General features: G+C 46.9%; 1 protein-coding gene across 1 annotated transcript in view; it reads left to right on the forward strand.

Annotated features, from left to right (window-relative positions):
- Positions 1-19,721, forward strand: part of vac14 (vac14 homolog (S. cerevisiae)) — a 142,820-nt gene that overhangs the window by 45,300 nt on the left and 77,799 nt on the right. Inside the window, exons 14-15 of the mRNA XM_042340298.1 lie at positions 5,318-5,471; positions 17,592-17,724. Of these exons, the coding sequence (XP_042196232.1) occupies positions 5,318-5,471; positions 17,592-17,724 (287 nt within the window). The remainder of the gene's footprint in view (positions 1-5,317; positions 5,472-17,591; positions 17,725-19,721) is intronic.

Here is a 19,721-nt window from a genome sequence, read left to right on the forward strand (position 1 = left end):
GATTCTTAAAGGGCTGATAAAGTAGGCACTGAGGGTCTGTTTCCCCGGTAGGAGAATCTATAACCAGGGGTCACAGTCTAAAAATTAAGGGCCAGCCTTTTAGAACAGAGTTAAGGAAACATTTCTGGAATTCACTCCCCCAGAAGGCTGTAGATGCTCAGTCCTTGAACATCTTCAAGGCTGAGACTGATAGATTTTTTAAAAAAGAGGGATATGGGGAGAGGGCAGGTAATTAGAGTGCGGTCTGAAGATCAGCCATGATCTTATTGAATGGTGGGGTAGGCTCGAGGGGCCGAACGGCCGACTCCCGCTCCTAATTCTTATGTTCTTATAATATTAATAATATTAACCTTTGCATATAATACAGCGCCTTATTACATCATTGAGACATCTCAAAGCACTTCACAGAATATACTGTAAAGTGGATTGACTGTACCTTGCGGGCGAAACGTGACAGCAGTGTCCCACAAACAACCATGGAGTAAGTGACCAATTTTATTTGGGGGATTGTTGACCAGGACACCAGGAGAGAGAGAAACTCCCTTCTTTTTTTAAATCTTGCCTTATATCTGAATAGAATATCTGGCTGCTTTAGAACTAAGCTTTTAGTACCTGAACTTTAGAAGCAGTAACTAACCCGAAGCGACGGCCAAACCATATCTCATTTGGTGAGAATTAGTTTTCGTGTTTCACAGTCACCGAGATCCTGGCAGCGCAACCCGTGTGATTCCAAACCCATCCTGTACCCACCCTCGCTGAGTGTGTCCCCAAAGAGGATTAATAATCCCCTCTTGCTCTTGGCACTGGGCGCTGGAATTTGCCGTGTTCCAGCCGCTCTTTGAGAAGGGTTTAGACGGCAGCCCGTCACAGACTAAATACACGCTAAGTTTGTTGACAATACAACATCGAGAAACTTAGAGCAGTGTGTCACAGCTTCATAACAGAGGGTTCCTGTTTGAAAAGCCATGGACTTTACGGTTGGCCAACATAATAAATGTTCTTGATTGCATATTTCTCGATGTATGCCCTGAATCAGGAGATATTCAATCCCCCCCAAAATGGAAATACACACTACTGATCGAACACGGACTTACCTAGACTCGTGCGAATGTTTGGGGTGGGGGGGAGGTGGGATGGGGTGGGGGCGTGCGGGCTTTATGACGGTCCCGTGAGCCACTTTCGTCCCGCGGGCCACAGGTTGGCCACCAATGCTGTAGGAGATGACTTTATTAGTGAAAGACGCTATACAAATGTACTTTGTTGTTGTTGTTTATTCTCAAGGGGTGAAATTTTTGCAATCCACTTTGTAGGAAACAGAAAACTCTGTAGGCTGGTGTTCTGCTAACTAGCAACCAGAGACTGACAGCCCAACACTATGGATCTGCCTCTACTGTAGAAATCAGTGTATATTCATATGACCGCCAAATTTCACCCCTGTTTGTGGCGAGCGATCACTTCTCTGGATAGTTAGTGAGCATTGTGTTCCTCTGAGATTTCTTTACACTGAGTTGCCAATGGCGTGAAGGGCTCTCTCTCTATCTCTCTCCTCACCTCCTCCCAAGTTGGAAGCTCATTGCGACGTAAGTTCTGAACGTTCAGTCCTTAGCCGCAGCAAAGTCTCCTTGAACAATGACACCTTGAGCAAAATGGCCCTCAGCATCCAAACCTGTCAGTTCTTACACGTAATTAGCACAGTGGTAACTTCACTTCCTCCATCAAAGCTTTCTCCAAGGTTAATGGCTGTTCAGTTACCGAGCTCCACAGTATTGCTAATCATTCTTAAATTGATCAGTGCAATGAAACTGCTTAAATGTATTTGCTCCGACAGTAAATAAAAGGATCCTTCCTTCCCATGTCAATGATGTGAAGAATCTTTGTCGTAACACTTTATAGTGTCATCAAAAAGTCTCAAAGTGCTTCACAGGATTTCACTGTAAAATGTAGTGACTGTATTTTGTAGGCGAATATGACAGCCAATCTGACACCCAGCTGCCTGCCTTTAAATTCACCTCACGACACAAAGGCTTTAAACAATGGGCGAGACATTGAGAATGAGACGTGTTAATGAGTTATTTTAGTCCGGGCCTGCGTTGCACTTCATCTACGAATGTGGATACCATAGTTATTCAGTCCCAAGGCGCTGTGCTCCCTTGTATTGAATTCATAGAATCATAGAATTATACAGCACAGAAGGAGGCCATTCGACCCATCGTGTCTGTGTCAGCTCTTTGAAAAGAGCTTCCAAATCAACCCTACTCCCCCGCTCTCTCCCCATAGCCCTGATCAACCCCACTCCCCCGCTCTCTCCCCATAGCCCTGATCAACCCCACTCCCCTGCTCTCCCCCATAGCCCTGATCAACCCCACTCCCCCGCTCTCTCCCCATACCTCTGCAAACTTGTCGTCCCCGTATAATTATCTACTTCTCTCTTAAAAGCTGTTATCGAATCGACTTCCCCCAACCTTTCAAGCAATGTATTCCCGATCCCAACAACTCGCTGTGTGAAAATATTTCTCCTCACCTCCTTTCTTTTAACAAATATTTTAAATTGGTGTCCTTGGGTGGATGGGCTGGTGTGGGAGGGGAGTGGGTGCGCGGGCTCCTGTGGGAGGGGAGTGGGTGCGCGGGCTCCTGTGGGAGGGGAGTGGGTGCGCGGGCTCCTGTGGGAGGGGAGTGGGTGCGCGGGCTCCTGTGGGAGGGGAGTGGGTGAGCGGCAACAGGAGAGAAGCGTATGAGAGTAAGGAGAGGGATGTGGAGGTTGGGGATGGTTACAGGAATGCCCTTGATGAGCCTCTAGGCCATTTTCCGCTCTTTTCTTCTACCCGTTTGTCTATCTAGCTCAGCCGATGTGGGGAAGGATGGAAAAGCTCGTGGCGGCCTTGTCTTGGTCCCGCAGTGGGTACTGTGCCAGTTTATTGGGAGATATTGAAACACACGCTCTCATTGATGGTATTAAAAACAAAGTCTGTACTGGTGCCAACCATTGTGCCACATAAAGCTGTATTCAGGCACAGAGGCCTCGCTGGTTATGAATAGACAGTGCTGTAATGGGATGTGGCCTCGGATCTTAAAAGTGCAGAAGGAAATGGCTTTGTGGCAACCGCTGGCACAGTTGCCACTAGGGGTCCTTTGAGGATAGGATTATCCTATGGTGGCGAAGTCTGTGCCTTCACAAGGGGGAAAGAGAGCGAGCTATCTGTTTGCAAGCCTCCTGTGTATGAATTATAGATGAAATGTTTGCAGGTTGCTGGTTGCTAAAGCAGTGTGTGAAGTGCCATTTCATTACCTTCAAACACATGAGATGAAAGGTGACCGGGTGATCACTTTACGTTGCGACAGATTAAGTGGGTAATGATGCTGAGAGGGAGGGGCAGCGGGTCAGAGGGGAGCCCAGGGGAGGAATTTGTTTGCACTGCGCTGGACGATGTGAGGGAATCGCTTTGGTCTCTGTTTCCGTGCCACAGGTGGAGCATGGGATGAGCAGGAGGGAGGTATCCAGCTGTCATAGAGGAGGAACTGTGTATCACCCTGGCTCTAGCAGCAGTACACTTAATAATAATAATCCTTCCATTTGACACAGCGCCTTATCACGCCTTCGAGACGCCCCAAAGCGCTTCAGAGAATATACTGTAAAGTGAATTAACTATATTTTGTGGGTGAAACGCGACAGCCAATTGTGCACAGCAGCGTCCCACAAACAGTCGTGGGTTGAAGTGACCAAATTATTAGTTTGTCACTTGCGAGGTTGTGGGTTCAAGCACCATATTGGGACTTTGAGCTGACTGGGCTATGCTGGGGGAGCACTGCACAGTCAGATGTGCCTGTTCAGGTGGATATTAAAGATCCTATGGCATAATTTGAATAAAGGAAGTTTCTCCCAGTGTCTTGGCCAACAATCCCCAGATAAAATTGGCCGTTCATTCCACAGCTGTTTGTCGGACACTACTGCGTGCAAGTCGTCCACAAAATACACAGTCACTGGTCTTTTTTTGAGATGTCCCGTCCCTCTCTATTCACAAAAGCTGCTCTATCTAACGTAAGGATTATTTTTCAGTATTATAATTCATGTAAGCCAAGATTGGCCACTTTGAGAGAGAGGGAGAGAGAGAGCACCATTGTCAGGACACTTGCATTTTTCCAATGTTTTGTCACTGTACTCACCTGCCTCTTTTATTGGGATGGGAGGGGGGACAGTTGCACAGACTCCCTCCTGTGCCTCTCCCAGGTCCCACGCTCCTCTCTAGGATGTGGGTTCAAGCCTCCCATTAAGGATTTTGAGCTCACAGCGCAAGCTGATGCCCCAGTCCTGTGCATTGTTAAGAGGTACCGTCCTTCAGATGAGACGTTGAACTGAGGTCCTGTCTGCCGTGAACATTTCACCCACAAAATACACAGTCACTCCATTTTACAGTGTTCTGATGAAGGGTGGTGGACCTGAAATGTTGTCTTACTTTCGTTTTTCCATAAATGCTGCCTGACCTGCTGAGTGTTCCCAGCCACTTCTGTTTTTGTTCCACTTTACAGTATATTCTGTGAAGTGCTTTGAGATGGCTCGAAGATGTGATGAGACCCTACATCAACTGCAAACATTATTATTTTATTATAACATTAAAAGATCCAATGGCACTACTCAGGGAGAGAAGGGAGTTTCTCCCACTGTCCTGGCCAACAATCCAGACAATAAATTAGTGGTTCACTTCTTGGCAGTGTGTGGAACTTTGTTGAGTGCAGGTTGGCTGCCTCTTTGTGGAACAGAGTCACTGCACTTGACAGTAATTACCTGTGAAGCGTTGTGAGGTCTCTTGACATTAAAACTGCTGGATTAAATGCAAAGATGATGATAAACCGCAGAGTGATGCAAGGACTGTGAAAGTTCAGATGTTGAGGGAACGCTCTTGTGCACAACATTCCCTGTGTGTGTGTTTGTGTGTTCAGCGCTTTGGGACGTCCTCCCGACGTGAAAGGCGCTCTATAAATGTAATTTTGTTGTTGTTGTTGTGTGTGTGTGCGTGTGAGCTAGTTTGTGTGCTCCTCTGTACACAGTGCTGCCAGCACTTGCTCACTCTGGCTCCAGTCCATAATAATAATAATAACTTGCGTTTGATATAGCACCTTATCACATGATTGAGACGTCTCAAAGTGCTTCACAGGATATACTGTAAAGTGGAGTGACTGTATATTTTGTGAGCAAAAGTTCAGTTCGTTGACTCAGTTTAGATGTGAGTTCATTTTCCACAAGCGAGCAAACTGTCTGATGCTCTGACATTGCCCACTTGTGTCCGAGTCTCTGAGTGCTGTGGGTGTTGTGTGATTGCAGGTGATTTTGAAGGACCTGGAGGTGCTGGCAGAGATTGCTTCCTCCCCAGCGGGACAGACGGAGGGACAGGATTCGTTTGAGAGCAGCGGCAGCCAGAGCAGTCAGTCCGAGCTTCAGATTCCCATTTCCTCGTCCACACCGCTCATCTCTGCCAGTAAGTGTGTGCGCCATCATTCACACAACCCCACTGACAGCTCAGTACTGTGTACACTGTATTCAACCCCACCCCCCCCCCCCCCCCCCCGCTGTACAGCTCAGTACAGTGTACATGCATTCACCTCCCTCCCCCCCCACTGTACAGCTCAGTACTGGGTACACTGTATTCACTTCCCTCCCCTCCCACTGTACAGCTCAGTACTGTGTACACTGTATTCACACCCCCCCACTGTACGGCTCAGTACTGTGTACACTGCATTCATATTCCTCACATGTACAGCTCAGTACTGTGTACACTATTCACACTGTATCTACAGCTTCCTGCATTGCGTGTCTTTTCCCCAGTGCGTATGTTTGCTGCTGAATAATAACGGAGTCAGGCTGGAGTGGATAGGGCTTCAGGCGGTAGGTGGTTTATTGATACAAGGAAACTTTATTTAAGAATTTAGAGAAATGGCGTATTTCTGCTGAGGGGACATAAAGTGAAACCACAAAACCTTGTGTTAAGCTCAAAAGCCTTTCTGGCAATCGCGTCTGTGCCATTTATGGCATTTTACTATCCTGGAGAATCAGTCTTGCTACCCAGGAAGAAGGCAGAACGCTGAAAAGTCAAACTACAACAAAAGTCAAACTTGATGAATTAGTTTAAATATTTATAGTTTGTAGTTTAAATAGATTAAATGTTCCCTTTTTGTCTTTTCCCCTTAACCGGGGCCAAACGAGAATAGTAACAGCTCTCACATATATACTGCAGTGGTTTTCCTAATGGAAAATAATAATAATAATCCTTGCATCTGATACGGTGCCTTATCATGTTGTTGAGACGTCTCAAAGCGCTTCACAGGATACACTAAAGTGTAGTGACTGTATATTTCATGGGCGAAATGTCTGAAAATGCTTTGCCAAGATGACGTGAAAGGAGGGAGTGACCCAGGGGGAGGCAATAGGTGGAGTGAATAAGCAGTGGTGGGTGGTGGGGGGAGTTTCAGGTGGCAGCTCAGTTAGGTCGGTGCATTGGTAAGAGTTGTGCGTAATTGGCTGCTGCGTTTTGCCCACAAAATACACAGTTACTCCACTTTACAATATCCTGTGAAGCGCTTTGAGAAGTTTCAGCGACATGATAAGGCGTTATACTATATGCAAGGATTATTAATATTATCATTATTATTATTAGCTGGTGTTTCTCTTGGAGTGAGCTGATGGGTGAAGCTTCTGTGTCTGTGAGGGAATCCTGAGCCTCTGCCTTGTGCTGTGACCCTGAATGGATCATTAATGACTTTCCGCCATTTCCTACAGAACCTGATGCGTTTGTTCAAGTGCCGCGGCGCATGTCAAATAAGTGCAGATTTGGGTTTGAGGAGGATTTTCCTTATCTGCTCAAGTGCAGCGCAGATACCTGTTAATGTAGAGAGACAGAGAGAGAAATCTCAGCCACTGCAGTTTCCATGGAAACCGCCTGGCTGCTCAGACTGTGAATGTTGAGCACTCTTCCCACCAGCTCCCGTTTAAAAGAACATTTTTATTATTTTCTTCTCGCTGAAAGAAGCCTAATTTCCTGCTTTTGTGTCCCACACACTGCCTCATTAACTGGGTGGCTGCGCTCGAATCAGTTCAGCGCAGTTTTGTTTTCCGTTTTAACCGCCTGGCGTCTAAGGGGTAATAATCGCGACAAAATATATATTTTTTAAAATAAGAATTTGGTCACTCAATCCACGACTGCTTCTGGGCACTGCGGTGTGCAATTGGCTTTCGCTCACAAAATATACAGTCAGTTCACTTTACAGTATATTCTGTGAAGCGCTTTAATAAAACAAGGATGATGATTATTACTATATCCAGGGTCTGCACCAGTGTGAACCGGCGTTGTAGGGAAAACCCAATATCTTGGATCGACACACACACACACCTCAACATGTACAAGAGATGGACGTGTTTTTCAATTGTTGTGGTGCTTCAAGAGCCATTGGTAGAAGCTGTTCATTGTTATAATCCTTGCATTTGGTATAGTTCCTTTAGCATCAAGGTCTTGAAGTGCTTCACCAGCAACTGCTCTCTTGTGGAGTGACTGCTTGTTGTGCACAAATTGGTTACTGCGTTTACCTGTTTCCAGCCATGAGGGGAATGAATGACCAATGTATCTGCAAATTGTTGACCAGGACACCAAGGGATTCTACCTTCTCTTTTCAAATAGATCAGAATTTAAAGATTTCCATCTATCTATAATGTATCGATTCTTTTAAAAAAACAATCCTTTCAGTCCCATTTACCTGCCTTTTCCCCACATCCCTATAGTTTGGTCCTTTTTAGATATGTAGCGTTAAAAGAATTCAAAGGCTGACAAATCTTAGTCTAATCTCTCACCCAACACAGCCTTCTGACTGCGAGACGTGAATGGGACTGACTGAGCCAGGCTGACATCTAGTTTGTCAGTCAATACAAAATCTTCAAAACCATTTTGAAGGAGGGAGAATGGCCGGAAACGCACAGCTCGATAAGGGACAGCCAATCTGGCTTCAGGAAGCTAAGTGTTTTGTCAAATCCATTACTAGCCCAGAGGACAAGGGTAAACGCATTGGAAGCCGTGTACTGAGCTTTTTAAAAAGCTTTTAGTAGTTTGGTCTCAAAGATTAATGACTTTGGTTAAGAGCCTGGAATGAAGTTGGTTTTTGGACTGAAGATTGCACTAGGAACAGGAGCGTAAGATCAAATGGAAGGTTTTGAAGAGATGTGTGTGGGATGCCTTGGACTGTCCTGGGAGCTGTGCTCGTTTAATAACTGCCTTGAAGGAGGCAAGGAAGGGATGAGGTGAAGGAAATGTGGGATGGAGTTCCTGAGTATGGGGGCAGAGAGGCTGAAAACTCGACCACTGATGCGGGTTGGCCGGGCAGGGGACATGGAGCAGGCTGGAGCCTGCTGAGCGGAGGGAGCGGACAGGTAGATAAGGGGTTAGCAGGTCAGAGAGGTAGGAGCAGGTAAGGCCATGGAGGGCCTTGAAGCTGAGGACTAGAATTTTGAACTTGAACTTCTGAGGAATGGGGAGCCAGTGGAGCCAGGCAAGGGTGAGTGTAATAGGCTCACGGAGCCTGGTGCAGGAGAGGACACAAGCTGCAGAGATCTGGATGATCTGCAGCCTGTGGAGGGAAAAGTTGGGAAGGTCGACAAGCAGGGCATTGGCATAGTCGAGCCAGGTTGTAATGAAGGGATGTATGAGGGCTTCGATGGCCTGAGGGGTGAGGCAGTGATGGAGTTGGGCAATGTTGCAGAGGTAGGGGGAAGGCAGAGTGGATGCGGCCTGGTTGTGGGGGAGAAAGGATAGTTGAGGGTCGAACAAGACGCCCAGGTTCCTGACTGACTTGGTGAGGTGGAGTGTGCATCCGTGGATGCTGATGCTGCCAATGCCTGAGGTGAGGAGGCACTGGCGCGAGCTAATCAGGAGAGCCTTGGTCTTGCTGACATTCAACTGTAGAAAGCTGGTTCTCATCCGGGACTTGATGTCAGGCAGACAGTCTGTCAGGACAGTCAGTGATCCTGGAGTCGAGGGTGGAGGAAGAGAGACAGAGTTGGGTGTCATCCGCATACATGTGGAAGTTGACCCCATGTGTGCGGATGATGTCACCAAGAGGGAGCATATACAGATTGAAGAGGAGAGGACCGAGGACAGAGCCCTGAGGAACGCCGCACGAGACGGTGCGAAGGATGGAGGAGAAGCCATTTGTGGAGACAAAGTGCAGCTGGTGTGAGAGATAGGATCTGAACCATTCAAGGACAGAATATTGAAGGTTAAGGTGAGAGGAGAGGTGGTGGAGGAGGATAGAGTCGTCCACAGTGTCAAAGGCAGCAGAGAGGTTGAGGAGGACAAGGAGACAGAGGGAGGATCTGAACCATTCAAGGACAGAATGTCATTTGTCACCTTGACCAGGGCTGTGGAGAGCACGGAAACTCAATTGGAGGAGTTTATAAAGGGAGTGTCAGGAAAGGAAGGAGTGAAGCTGGGAAGCAACAACTTTGCTTCAAGGCCTTGGAAAGGAAAGGGGGTTGGAGATGGGGCAGTAGTTAGTGAACAGGGATGGGTCCCAGGGAAGGTTTTTTTTAGGATAGGGGTGATGCCAGCTGTTTTAGGGGGGTGGGAATGGGGCCAATTGACAGGAAGAGGTTGACGAGGTCTGAGAGTAAAAGGGCTGGGAAGCAAGGAGAGGGATAGCGATGGGGTTGAGGTAGCAGGTGGTGGGCTTCAAGCAGGTTATAGTGGTGGTGAGAGAGGAGGGAGAGACAGGTTCAAAGGTGTGGAGGGAGGGATGGGTAGGGGCAGAGTGTGAGGGAGGGATGGGGAGGAGTGATGGTTGGGAGGGAGGAGGTGGGGGAACGGATCACATCAATTTTGTTTTCAAGAAAATCCAGCATCTCCTCGGAGTTGGAGTTGGATGAGAGGATGGGAGAGGTGTGAGAGGGTGGATGCAGTAGCCGGTTGGGTGGATAAGAGCAGCCTGGGGTTGTCCTTGGCCTCCAAGATTACCTTGGAATAGAAGGACGAATATTGTCACAGGATCTTCAACGTCCACTTGAACAGGCAGATGGACCCTGGTTTAGCACTGATCTGAAGGACGGTACACCCCCAGCGCTGTACAGGAATGTCAGCTAGACCGTCCGTTTCAAGGTCCCGATGTTAGGCTTGAATCCACAACCTGTCTCAGAGACGAGAGTGTATCCACAGGCTTTCTTGTGTAACTGCACCATCCAAGAAAAATCCCACTTTAAACCCCAGTTACTGACGTTAACACATTCACTCGTGTTTGGTTTGGATTTGATTGATGTTGGTTTTGAAGTCAGGATTTATTTTTACAAAGAGTTATGGGCAACGATTAAACATGAAACTGTGAAATAGCTCCTTGTTCTCTGACTGCTGCCTAGAGACCTTCCTGCCTGTGTGGGCAGGAGAGAGGATACCAGGTGAGAACAGGATGGGGCTTAGCTGGAATTAACTCCACGGTTGAATAATAATAATCATCCTTGGATTTGATATAGCCTTATCACGTCTTCGAGACGTCTCAAAGCGCTTCACAGAATATCCTGTAAAGTGAATTGACTGTATATTTTATGGGCGAAACACGGCAGCCAATTGCGCAAATCAGCGTCCCACAAACAGTCGTGGATTGAAGTGATCAAATTATTATTATTTTTTGAAGGGATTGTTACCCCCTGGAAAAGCAATCAGTTATTTGACTAACAACCGGGTTCCTACTTACTGCTGGGTAAACATAGGCTTGTGGAGTAAGGAAACTTGCCCAATGTTTCGTTCTGCCCGGGAATCAAACTCAGGTCTCTCACTTGCGAGATGAGTGCTGTAACCACTGAGCTACAGGAATACCCTGCTCACGCTTGTTGCTACAAATCACTCAACAACATTGATCTCTTGGGCAAGGTACCAGAGCAAGTGGCTGGTGAGTGAGGTGACACAAGAGAAATAGTCAAGGAAAGCCTGAATTTATTCCAAAATTCCAGCAATTGTCAGAAACTCTACTCTTTGAGGCACTTTCAGGTGGTGAGGTTCTCTATCAAACGCAAGATTTTCAGTAAAAAGCTTTGAGGCGTGGAATGGAGAAAAGGCAAAGTTAAAAGCTTTAATTAGCTCTTGATGTTTGCTTTGCACATGTTATTCAGCGTGTGTTTGAGTGCTGCTCTCCTGAGCCGGGATTCTAGCCAGTCAAACGTTCTCACAGAAGAGCCCGCCTGTTCAGTCTGTTCAGTCCATTAACCCAGGCCCGTCTCTTGGCAAGTGTGCTATTCAGCACTCTGTCCTGTTGACAGTAGCAGGCAGCTTTCTTTCGGTGTTTGACCTCAGTTGGCCCATTAGTATTTAATTTGGGTCACATGTTGGTCATTGGAAAATTTACATAGTTTTATGTAGACTATACAGTGCGGAAACAGGCCATTCGACCCAACCAGGCCGTGACTGTGTTTATACTCCAGGAGTCTCTATAGAAGCCTTACTCCCTCCCTATTGCCTTTGATTGCCTTCTCCCTGTATGTATATATATATATTATATATATATCTATAACAACTGCTGGTCTACCTCTCTCTTTCCAGTGCTTGAACGCTAAGGACAGGCTACACTGTTACAAAGTGGGGGGGTTCTGGAGGGGGCTCTAATCTCTCTGCTTCCAGTGAAAGGTGAGGCTCTTACCCTGGTTCTTATGCGAGGAAACGGCCTGCACAATTGAAGAGTGAGTGTGTTTGTTTCCAGGCTCCCCCTGGGCTGGGTTAAGCCTCCCTTGCTGTGGCGCTGCTCTTTGCGAGTATTCCAAGTCATGAAAAAAAATGTGTTCAATAATGTAACTGCCAGCATGAATGATTTAAAGTGTAATTTAGTGCACGGTTAAAGAGCGAGATGTTAGGGACAGAATTTACAGTCAGAACAGCAGGAAAAAGATTAACCTGTTGTAGGCCTGAGCTCGATCAAGGTAGAACTTTACCAGCACAGCTCCAGGTTTATTGCAGCAACCTCCATTACATAACATCAACAAAGTCCATCACTATTTCAGCTGCAATTTGTGAGGCATCTCCCTCTGAGCTGCCACCCACTTTCTGACCAGTATCTTCCTCTCCCAATGAGTGTGTCAGCCTGGTTCAATGGTAGCGCTCTTTCGCGCCTCCAAGTCAGAAGTCTAAGGATTCAAGCCCCACAACGGACCTTGGAATCACATAGTCTAAGCTGCCGCTCCAATGCAGTGCTGGGAGGGGTGTTACATTGTTGGAGATGCCATCCTTCGGATGAGATGTTAAACCGAGGTCCTGTCTGCCTGTTCAGGTGGATGTTAAAGATCCCGCGGAGCTATTCAAACAGAGAAGGGAGTTTCTCTCTTCTGGTGTCCTGACCAACAATCCCTCAAAAATAAACGATTTGACCACTCACTTCACGACTGTTTGTGGGACACTGCTGTGCACAATTGGCTGCTGCCTTTCGCCCACAAAATACACGGTGGAAAACACTTTACAGTATATTCTGTGAAGCGCTTAGAGACTTTTCAATGACGTGATAAGTCGCTGTATCAAATCAAATTAAGGATTATTATTAACACATGAGCCAGGCACTGAGATTGCTGCAGTTTGTAGTTACCGCTAATAGTGCTGGTAGATTGTAGTACATCACTGTGCAGCAAGGATGTCTGTGATCCAGCTTACACTGGGAACCTAGGGCACTGAGGCAATTGTAGTCCAACTGTTAAGACCAATTCATAAATATTTTGACAAATGCTAAGACTGATCTTAAGGCTAAGACTGTGAGGTATTCCGTGCCTCTGGACTTTTTGCTGAACCTTCTGTGAACCCACAATTGGAAAAAGCTGCACGTCTGCGGGTTGTGATGAATCTACTGGGGCTGATTGCTACGTTGATCTGTTTTATTTCTGCAAGATGTCGGTGAGGCTGTAAGTGGAGGATTGTGTGGGGTTGTGGTGATTCCATCACAGAACATGGCAAAGGGTGATGGAGTACAGTTAACATAGGAAATGCTAGATGAAAAAAGACCAAGGTCCATCCAGTTCACCTTTCACCATCATGGCCGTTGCTTGCACATGTCATGTCTTGAACTACTCACATACTGTATCCCAAAATATTATCCTAAAATAAGTCTATCTCATTTGCATATAAATGAATCAACACTTTCTGCTTTCACCGTCTCCCAAGGGAGTCTGTTCCATAGATTTACCACTCGCTCACTGAAATAGTGTTTCCGCAGATTAGTCTTGAATTTACCCTCACCCTTCATTCACAGGCCATGTCCTTCTACTGTTCTGGACAAGTTGAAACAGCCTACATTATCTCATACCGTTGCGATTCACTAGGTACTATAGATGAGTATCAGTCCAGCTCAGTTGGTAGCTCTCTCACCTCTAGGTCAGAAGGTGATGGGTTCAAACCCACATTGGGACTTTCAGCTTGCAGTCTTGGCTGATGCTCCAGTGCAGTGCCGGGGAGAGTGTTCAATTGTTGGAGGTGCCATGCTTCAGATGAGATATTAAACTGAGGCCCTGTTCATGCCTGTTCAGGTGAATGTTAACAACAATTGTATAGCGCCCTTCATTTTGGAAAGATGTTCCAAGGTGCTGGACAGTCAGGAGGTTTGGGACCCGAGCTGGGAGTTGGCATCGGGGGGAATGAAGAAAGGGGTGGGAAGGTGGCCGACGAGGTGGTTAAAGATCCCAATGGTATTAACTGAAAGGAGAAGGGAGTTTCTCTCGATGCCCTGGCCAACAATCCTCCAGATTCAAATATTGGTCGGTGACTTTGTGACTGTTAGCTCTGCCCACCTTTACTAATATTAAAAAAAATTCACTACACTTGACAGTAATTGCTACAAAGCGATGTGAGATGTAATGTGCAATACTAATGCACGTTCCGGTTTTCTCAGTGAGGGCAGTGGTCAGGTAGGGGGAAATCAGCCAGGGTTCCTGCTCCAGATCACTATCCAGGGCCTCACTACCTGTTGGGGGAGAACACGATAAGGCAGGCTGTGATGACACCTCTCCCTGTCCCTTTGGGGGTGGGAAGACGTCTTGTGTGTCTCTGTATAATGATAACACAATCTCTGCATTTGATATAGCGCCTCATCACGTCTTCAGGATGTCTCAAAGCGCTTCACAGAATATACTGTAAAGTGAATTGACTGTATATTTTGTGGGCGAAACGCGGCAGCGAATTGCGGACAATTGTTCCACAAACGTCGATGATTGAGTGACCACATTATTTTTGTTTTATTGATTTTTTTTTAAGGGATTATTACCCCCCAAAAAGCAATCCGCCGGTCCACTAACAACAAGATTACATTTGTATAGCGCCTTTCATGTCGGGAGGACGTCCCAAGGTGCTGGACAGTGAACAGCATTTCAGACCCGAGCTGGGGTCAGGGGGGAAAGAGGAGGGGAAAGGGGGGTGGCTGATGGCGTGGTCAAAGAGGAGGGTTTTGAGGCGGGACTTAAAGGAGGCTAAGGAGGGGGCGAGGCAGAGTGACTGGGGGATGGAATTCCAGAAGTTGGGGGCAGAGTGGCTGAAGGCTCTCCCGCCAATGGTGGGGTGGGTGATGTGAGCAGGCTGGAGACAGCTGAGGGGAGGGAGCGGGTGGGTTGGTAGGGGGTTAGGAGGTCACAGAGATAGGATGGGGCGAGGCCATGGAGGGCTTTGTAGGCGAGGACCAGGACGAGAACTGGATCCTCTGAAGGATAGGGAGCCAATGGAGTCGGGCGAGAATGGGGGAGATGGGGGTCACAGAGTTTGGTGCGGGAGAGGACATGGGCTGCAAAGTTCTGGATTATCTGCAGCCTGTGAGGAGTTGGGAAGGCCGACAAGCGCGGCATTTGCATAGTCGAGCCTGGAGGTGATGAAGGCATGAATGACCTGCAGTGTGGAGGGAGGGCTGGGAAGGCCGGCGAGGAGAGAGTTCCCATAGTCCAGCTTTGAGGTGATAAAGGCGTGGACCAGAGTTTCAGCCGCGTGAGGGGTGAGGTAGTGCCGTAGTCTGGCGACATTCCGGTGGTGGTGGAAGGCGATGCCAGTTGTGGCGCTGATATGAGGAGAAAGGACAGCTCAGGGTCGAACAGAACCCCGAGGTTCCTGACTGGCTTTGAGAGGTGGAGAGTGCAGCCTTGGATGCTGATGCTATCAGCGCCAAACAAAGGCTTGTGGGGTAAGGAAACCTGCCTAACATTTCGCCCTGCCCGGGAATCAAACCCGGGTTAGTGAGTTACTGAGCTACAGGACTCCACGAGCTATAACACCACCTTTTACATGTAATATGCTTCCTCTCAAGCACGGTTACCGACTGCAGCACATTGCATCTGATCACCACCTGTTATACATCTGGTTCGCAAAATGTGAAGGAAATTTAAGGAACTTCAGTTCTTAAACAGTTGATTGTCAAACCCACTTTCCTCTCTCTCTCTCTACCCTCCCCACACCCCAGGAGCCCATATTTCCACTTGTTTCTGTCAGTCTAAATCCTCCTGTGTTGGGGGTCATACTCCCCAGTGCAGGAATGGCTGGCTCTTTGCTTCACATCTGGAAACGTTGCTGTGCATAGTTCTGAGAACTGCGTTAGGCACAGTTCATTTTGAAAAGCCTCTCTCAATGTGCTCATATTTGGGGAACTTAAAATGGTGATTGACGGATCATTTTAAACGCCCTATTGCCTATTAAAGCCAGGGAAAGATAACAATCTCCAGTCCCTGATGCCTCATTTGTTCTAAAGATACTTTAGATTTTTTCATTCAGATTTTGAGAAATTGGCTGCAACATTCACTCTGCTGAGATTCGGCTGCTCGGATCCTTACCTGCCTTAAGCTTCACTCCCCCCTTCCCTCTTCCCATCCTCGCCAGGCTCCACTGGTTCTCTGCCTCCCAGTGGATTAATAATAATGATAGTAATCTTTGCATTTGATATAGCGATTTATCATGTTGTCGAGACATCTCAAAGCGCTTCATTACACACTATAAAGTGGTGTGACTGTGTACTTTGTGGGAGAAACGCGGCAGCCAGTGTCCCACAAACAGTCATTGACCAATTTTATTCAGGGGATTTATTATTTAGAGGATCTAATGAGCAGGACATAATTATTGTGATTTAGTTATTTAACAGATTAGTGATGTTGAACATGGACAATGTACTTGGGATTGACCTCAAGATCTTCATTCTCGTCCCTCCCTATGTCTGTCATCCTCTTAAGCCTCACATTCCTGCCCCCTCTATCCCCCCCACTCCCCCATGCAGCTTGGCAAAGCTTGTTGTGCCTTGGAAGGAAAGGTTTCACGAGTCCTGCTGAAGTTCAGTCTTAATTCAGCTTTCCTCTAACATTGAAGATCATTCTCTGTGTTCCCTGCATAGCCAAATTCACCTGCAAATACACATGGAACTAGGAACCTTTACAGGAATTTACAGGAATTACCTGAGAAGCACTTTGAGACATTATGACATTTCAGGCCCCGTGTCAGATACAGGGATGATTATCAACAATGGTGAACTACTTCCCTTCTCTTCTTCAAGTAGTGCCATGGGATCTTTAACGTCCAACTGAACAGACAGCCGGGACCTCAGTGTAAGCTCTCAACCGAAGGATGGCACCTCTGACAATGCAACACACCGCCAGCGCTGTATTGGAGTGTGACTTAGACTGTGTGATTCCAAGTCCCAACTTGGGCTTGAACCCACGACCTTCTGACTCAGACAGTGAGCCAGGCTGATGCATGGGTTTTTAAAGTTGGGATGAATGGCTTGTCATGTGATTGTTTTTTCCCTGATGTAAGGTCCCAGGTATTGCCTTCGCCATGGCTTTGACGATGGCAGGCAGTCCAGTATATTCATGTTTTACAACGAGCAGCTCCTCTGTTCCTGATCCTGAATCATTCCAACATGTGGGCAGCTTCATCAGCCTTTCTTGGCTGCATGTGTGTGAATGAAACACATTGAATATGAAAGCGCAGAGAAGATTACTTCACTATTTACGACGCCCAGAATGAAACCAGATTGCTCATTATACAGTGAGGGGTAGGATTTTACACAGTCCCTAATGAACTGTGGGGTACAGGGGGTAAAAAGGGACTGGACGCATTGATCTCAACACATGATCTACATAGCAACATGCCCAGATGATCACAGGCGCTAACTGCATTAACTGTTTACGAGCGGGTGGAAACGTACTGAGGCTATAGCTCGGATTAGTTCCATTGAACCTCAGGCAACTGCTCGGCTTCAGGCTTACTGAGGTGAGCACGGAAAAGAGATGGGTTATAAACAATAAGGTATAATAATAACCCTTGCATCTGATACTGCACTTTTATCACGACTTCGAGACATCTCAGAGCACTTCACAGAAATATATATACTGTAAAGTGAATTGACTATATCTTGTGGGCGGCCAATTGCACACAGCAGTGTCCCACAAACAGTCGTGAATTGAGTGACTAAATTAATTAATTAATTAGTTTTTTTTTGAAGGGATTATTCCCCTGTAAAGTGATCTGCCAATTGCCTAACAACCAGGTTCCTACTTAACTCCTGCCATCTCCCACCTCATACTCACCTCAGATGATTTCCCATTGGAGTTGAATGTGTATGTTTCTGTGCCCTAGGACCTCGGACACTAGAGTGCTCCCCCTCCACTCCCACCATGAACTCCTACTTCTTCAAGTTTATGATAAACCTGCTCAAGAGATTTAACAGTGAGAAGAGACTGCTGGAAATCCGAGGAGCCTTCATTATCAGGTCAGTCCACCTCCTCTGTTTCTTCCAGCTTCATTGTGTGTTAACACTGACTAACACTCCCTCTCTCCTCACCGGTGTTAATTTGGGGGTGTTTCTTGGGATGATTCCCTCATAAGGAGCCCGAGGTGGGTGAGAATGGAAATTTCTTCCAATAACCGGAAGTACACGTTCTCGCCTGGCCTCACCTTACGAGATCCGCTTCTGAAGCAGCATTCCTGGACATCGGCGGGAATTCTGATGGGATTCTGGGATCCTGTTGAAAAATATTGCACATTGGATCCAATTGTCAGCACCATTGAAAATCAGCTGAACTGAGCAGGCACATTGGGTGACCCAAGGTGGTCATTTATGGGGAAATGAAAAGATTTACATAATAATCCTTGATTTGATATAGCGGCTTATCACGTCTTCGAGGTGTCTCAAAGTGCTTCACAAAACGTACTGTAAAGGCAGTACAGTATATTTTGCGGGAGAAACACAGCAGCCAATTGCACACAGCAGTCTCCCACAAACATTCGTGGATTAAGACATATTACAATCCTGGCCACATGTCAGTGGTCAAATTCAACCACTCTCTCCTCTCCCCACAAGTCAGTTCTGTACTTTGACGAGCTCCAGTGTAAACCGTCACTCAAACTCTTGTGTTTCACTCGAACTTGGCATTTATCTAATTGCAGCTGAACTCTCCTTGCAAGGCTCATTTAAATTCTGTGCAATTTCAGACAACCCTGGAACTCGATCTTGTACATGTGCTGATGTTTGTCACGTGTGGACAGATCTCTCTTCCCTCTTCTTCCCTCGCTGTCCAAACTTGACATTGCCTTTACCCATTCCCGGGCGTGGGATGGGAGCTGCTTTCATCGTGAATGCTGCTGGTTGTTACCCAGGAACGAGAAGAAACACAACAAATAGGAGTGTGAGTTCAGCCAAGTGCCTGAGGTCCTGTATCACAGCATTTGTTCAGACCATTAATAACAGGATGTCACTACTGCGCTGCATAGCTGAATGTGGGCAGTTAGCAAATACACATCAAAGAGCAGTTTAAGCGCAAAGATGGCCATAGTTGGCCATTAAATTGACTAATTCCGTCAACAAGTCCATTTTGGGTGGCTGGGGGTGAATGTGTAAGTTGGGGGGACGCTTTTTGGAAAAGTGATTTAACAACTGGGTTACCTACTTAATGCTAGGTAAACAGAGGCGGGCGGCGTAACGAAACTTGCCCAACGTTTCGCCCTGCCCGGGAATCAAACCCAGGTCTTCTCACTTCCGAGGGGAGTGCTTTAACCACTGAGCTACTGGATTCCACACATCTGCGCTGTGTGATCTGGGTATCCCAGTGTCTGACAACAGATCTGCTCACAAACATCCTGAGGATGCCATTCTTACTTATCTTCTCAATAACAGGTCAATCTTTTACCCTCTCCCTGTTAGTACATGCTGCATATATCACGCTTTCCCTTTGCTCAGTCATTGTATCATTTACAATTCAGTTTGAAGGGAGGCCATTTAGTGGGCTGTGTGCTCGCTCCCCTGCTGGAGCTATCAACTCTAATCCCACTCTCCTGCTGCTTAGTCCACCTACACCAGTAAAATACAAGTTATATTTGTATATAACTTTCATGTCAGGAGGACATGAATAATGAAATAACTCTTGCATTTGATACAGAGCCTTATCACATCATTGAGGCATCTCAAAGAGCTTCACAGGATTTTACTATAAATTCCAGCAACTCTATTGATAGGAGAATCATAGAATCATAGAATTATACAGCACAGAAGGAGGGCATTCGATCCATCGTGTCTGTGTCGGCTCTTTGAAAAGAGCTTCCAAATCAACCCTACTCCCCCGCTCTCTCCCCATAGCCCTGATCAACCCCACTCCCCCGCTCTCTCCCCATAGCCCTGATCAACCCCACTCCCCCACTCTCTCCCCATAGCCCTGATCAACTCCACTCCCCCGCTCTCTCCCCATAGTCCTGATCAACCCCACTCCCCCG

This window comes from Callorhinchus milii, unplaced genomic scaffold (genome assembly GCF_018977255.1).
Source record: "Callorhinchus milii isolate IMCB2004 unplaced genomic scaffold, IMCB_Cmil_1.0 Scaffold14, whole genome shotgun sequence".
NCBI classification, from domain to species: Eukaryota; Metazoa; Chordata; class Chondrichthyes; order Chimaeriformes; family Callorhinchidae; genus Callorhinchus; species Callorhinchus milii.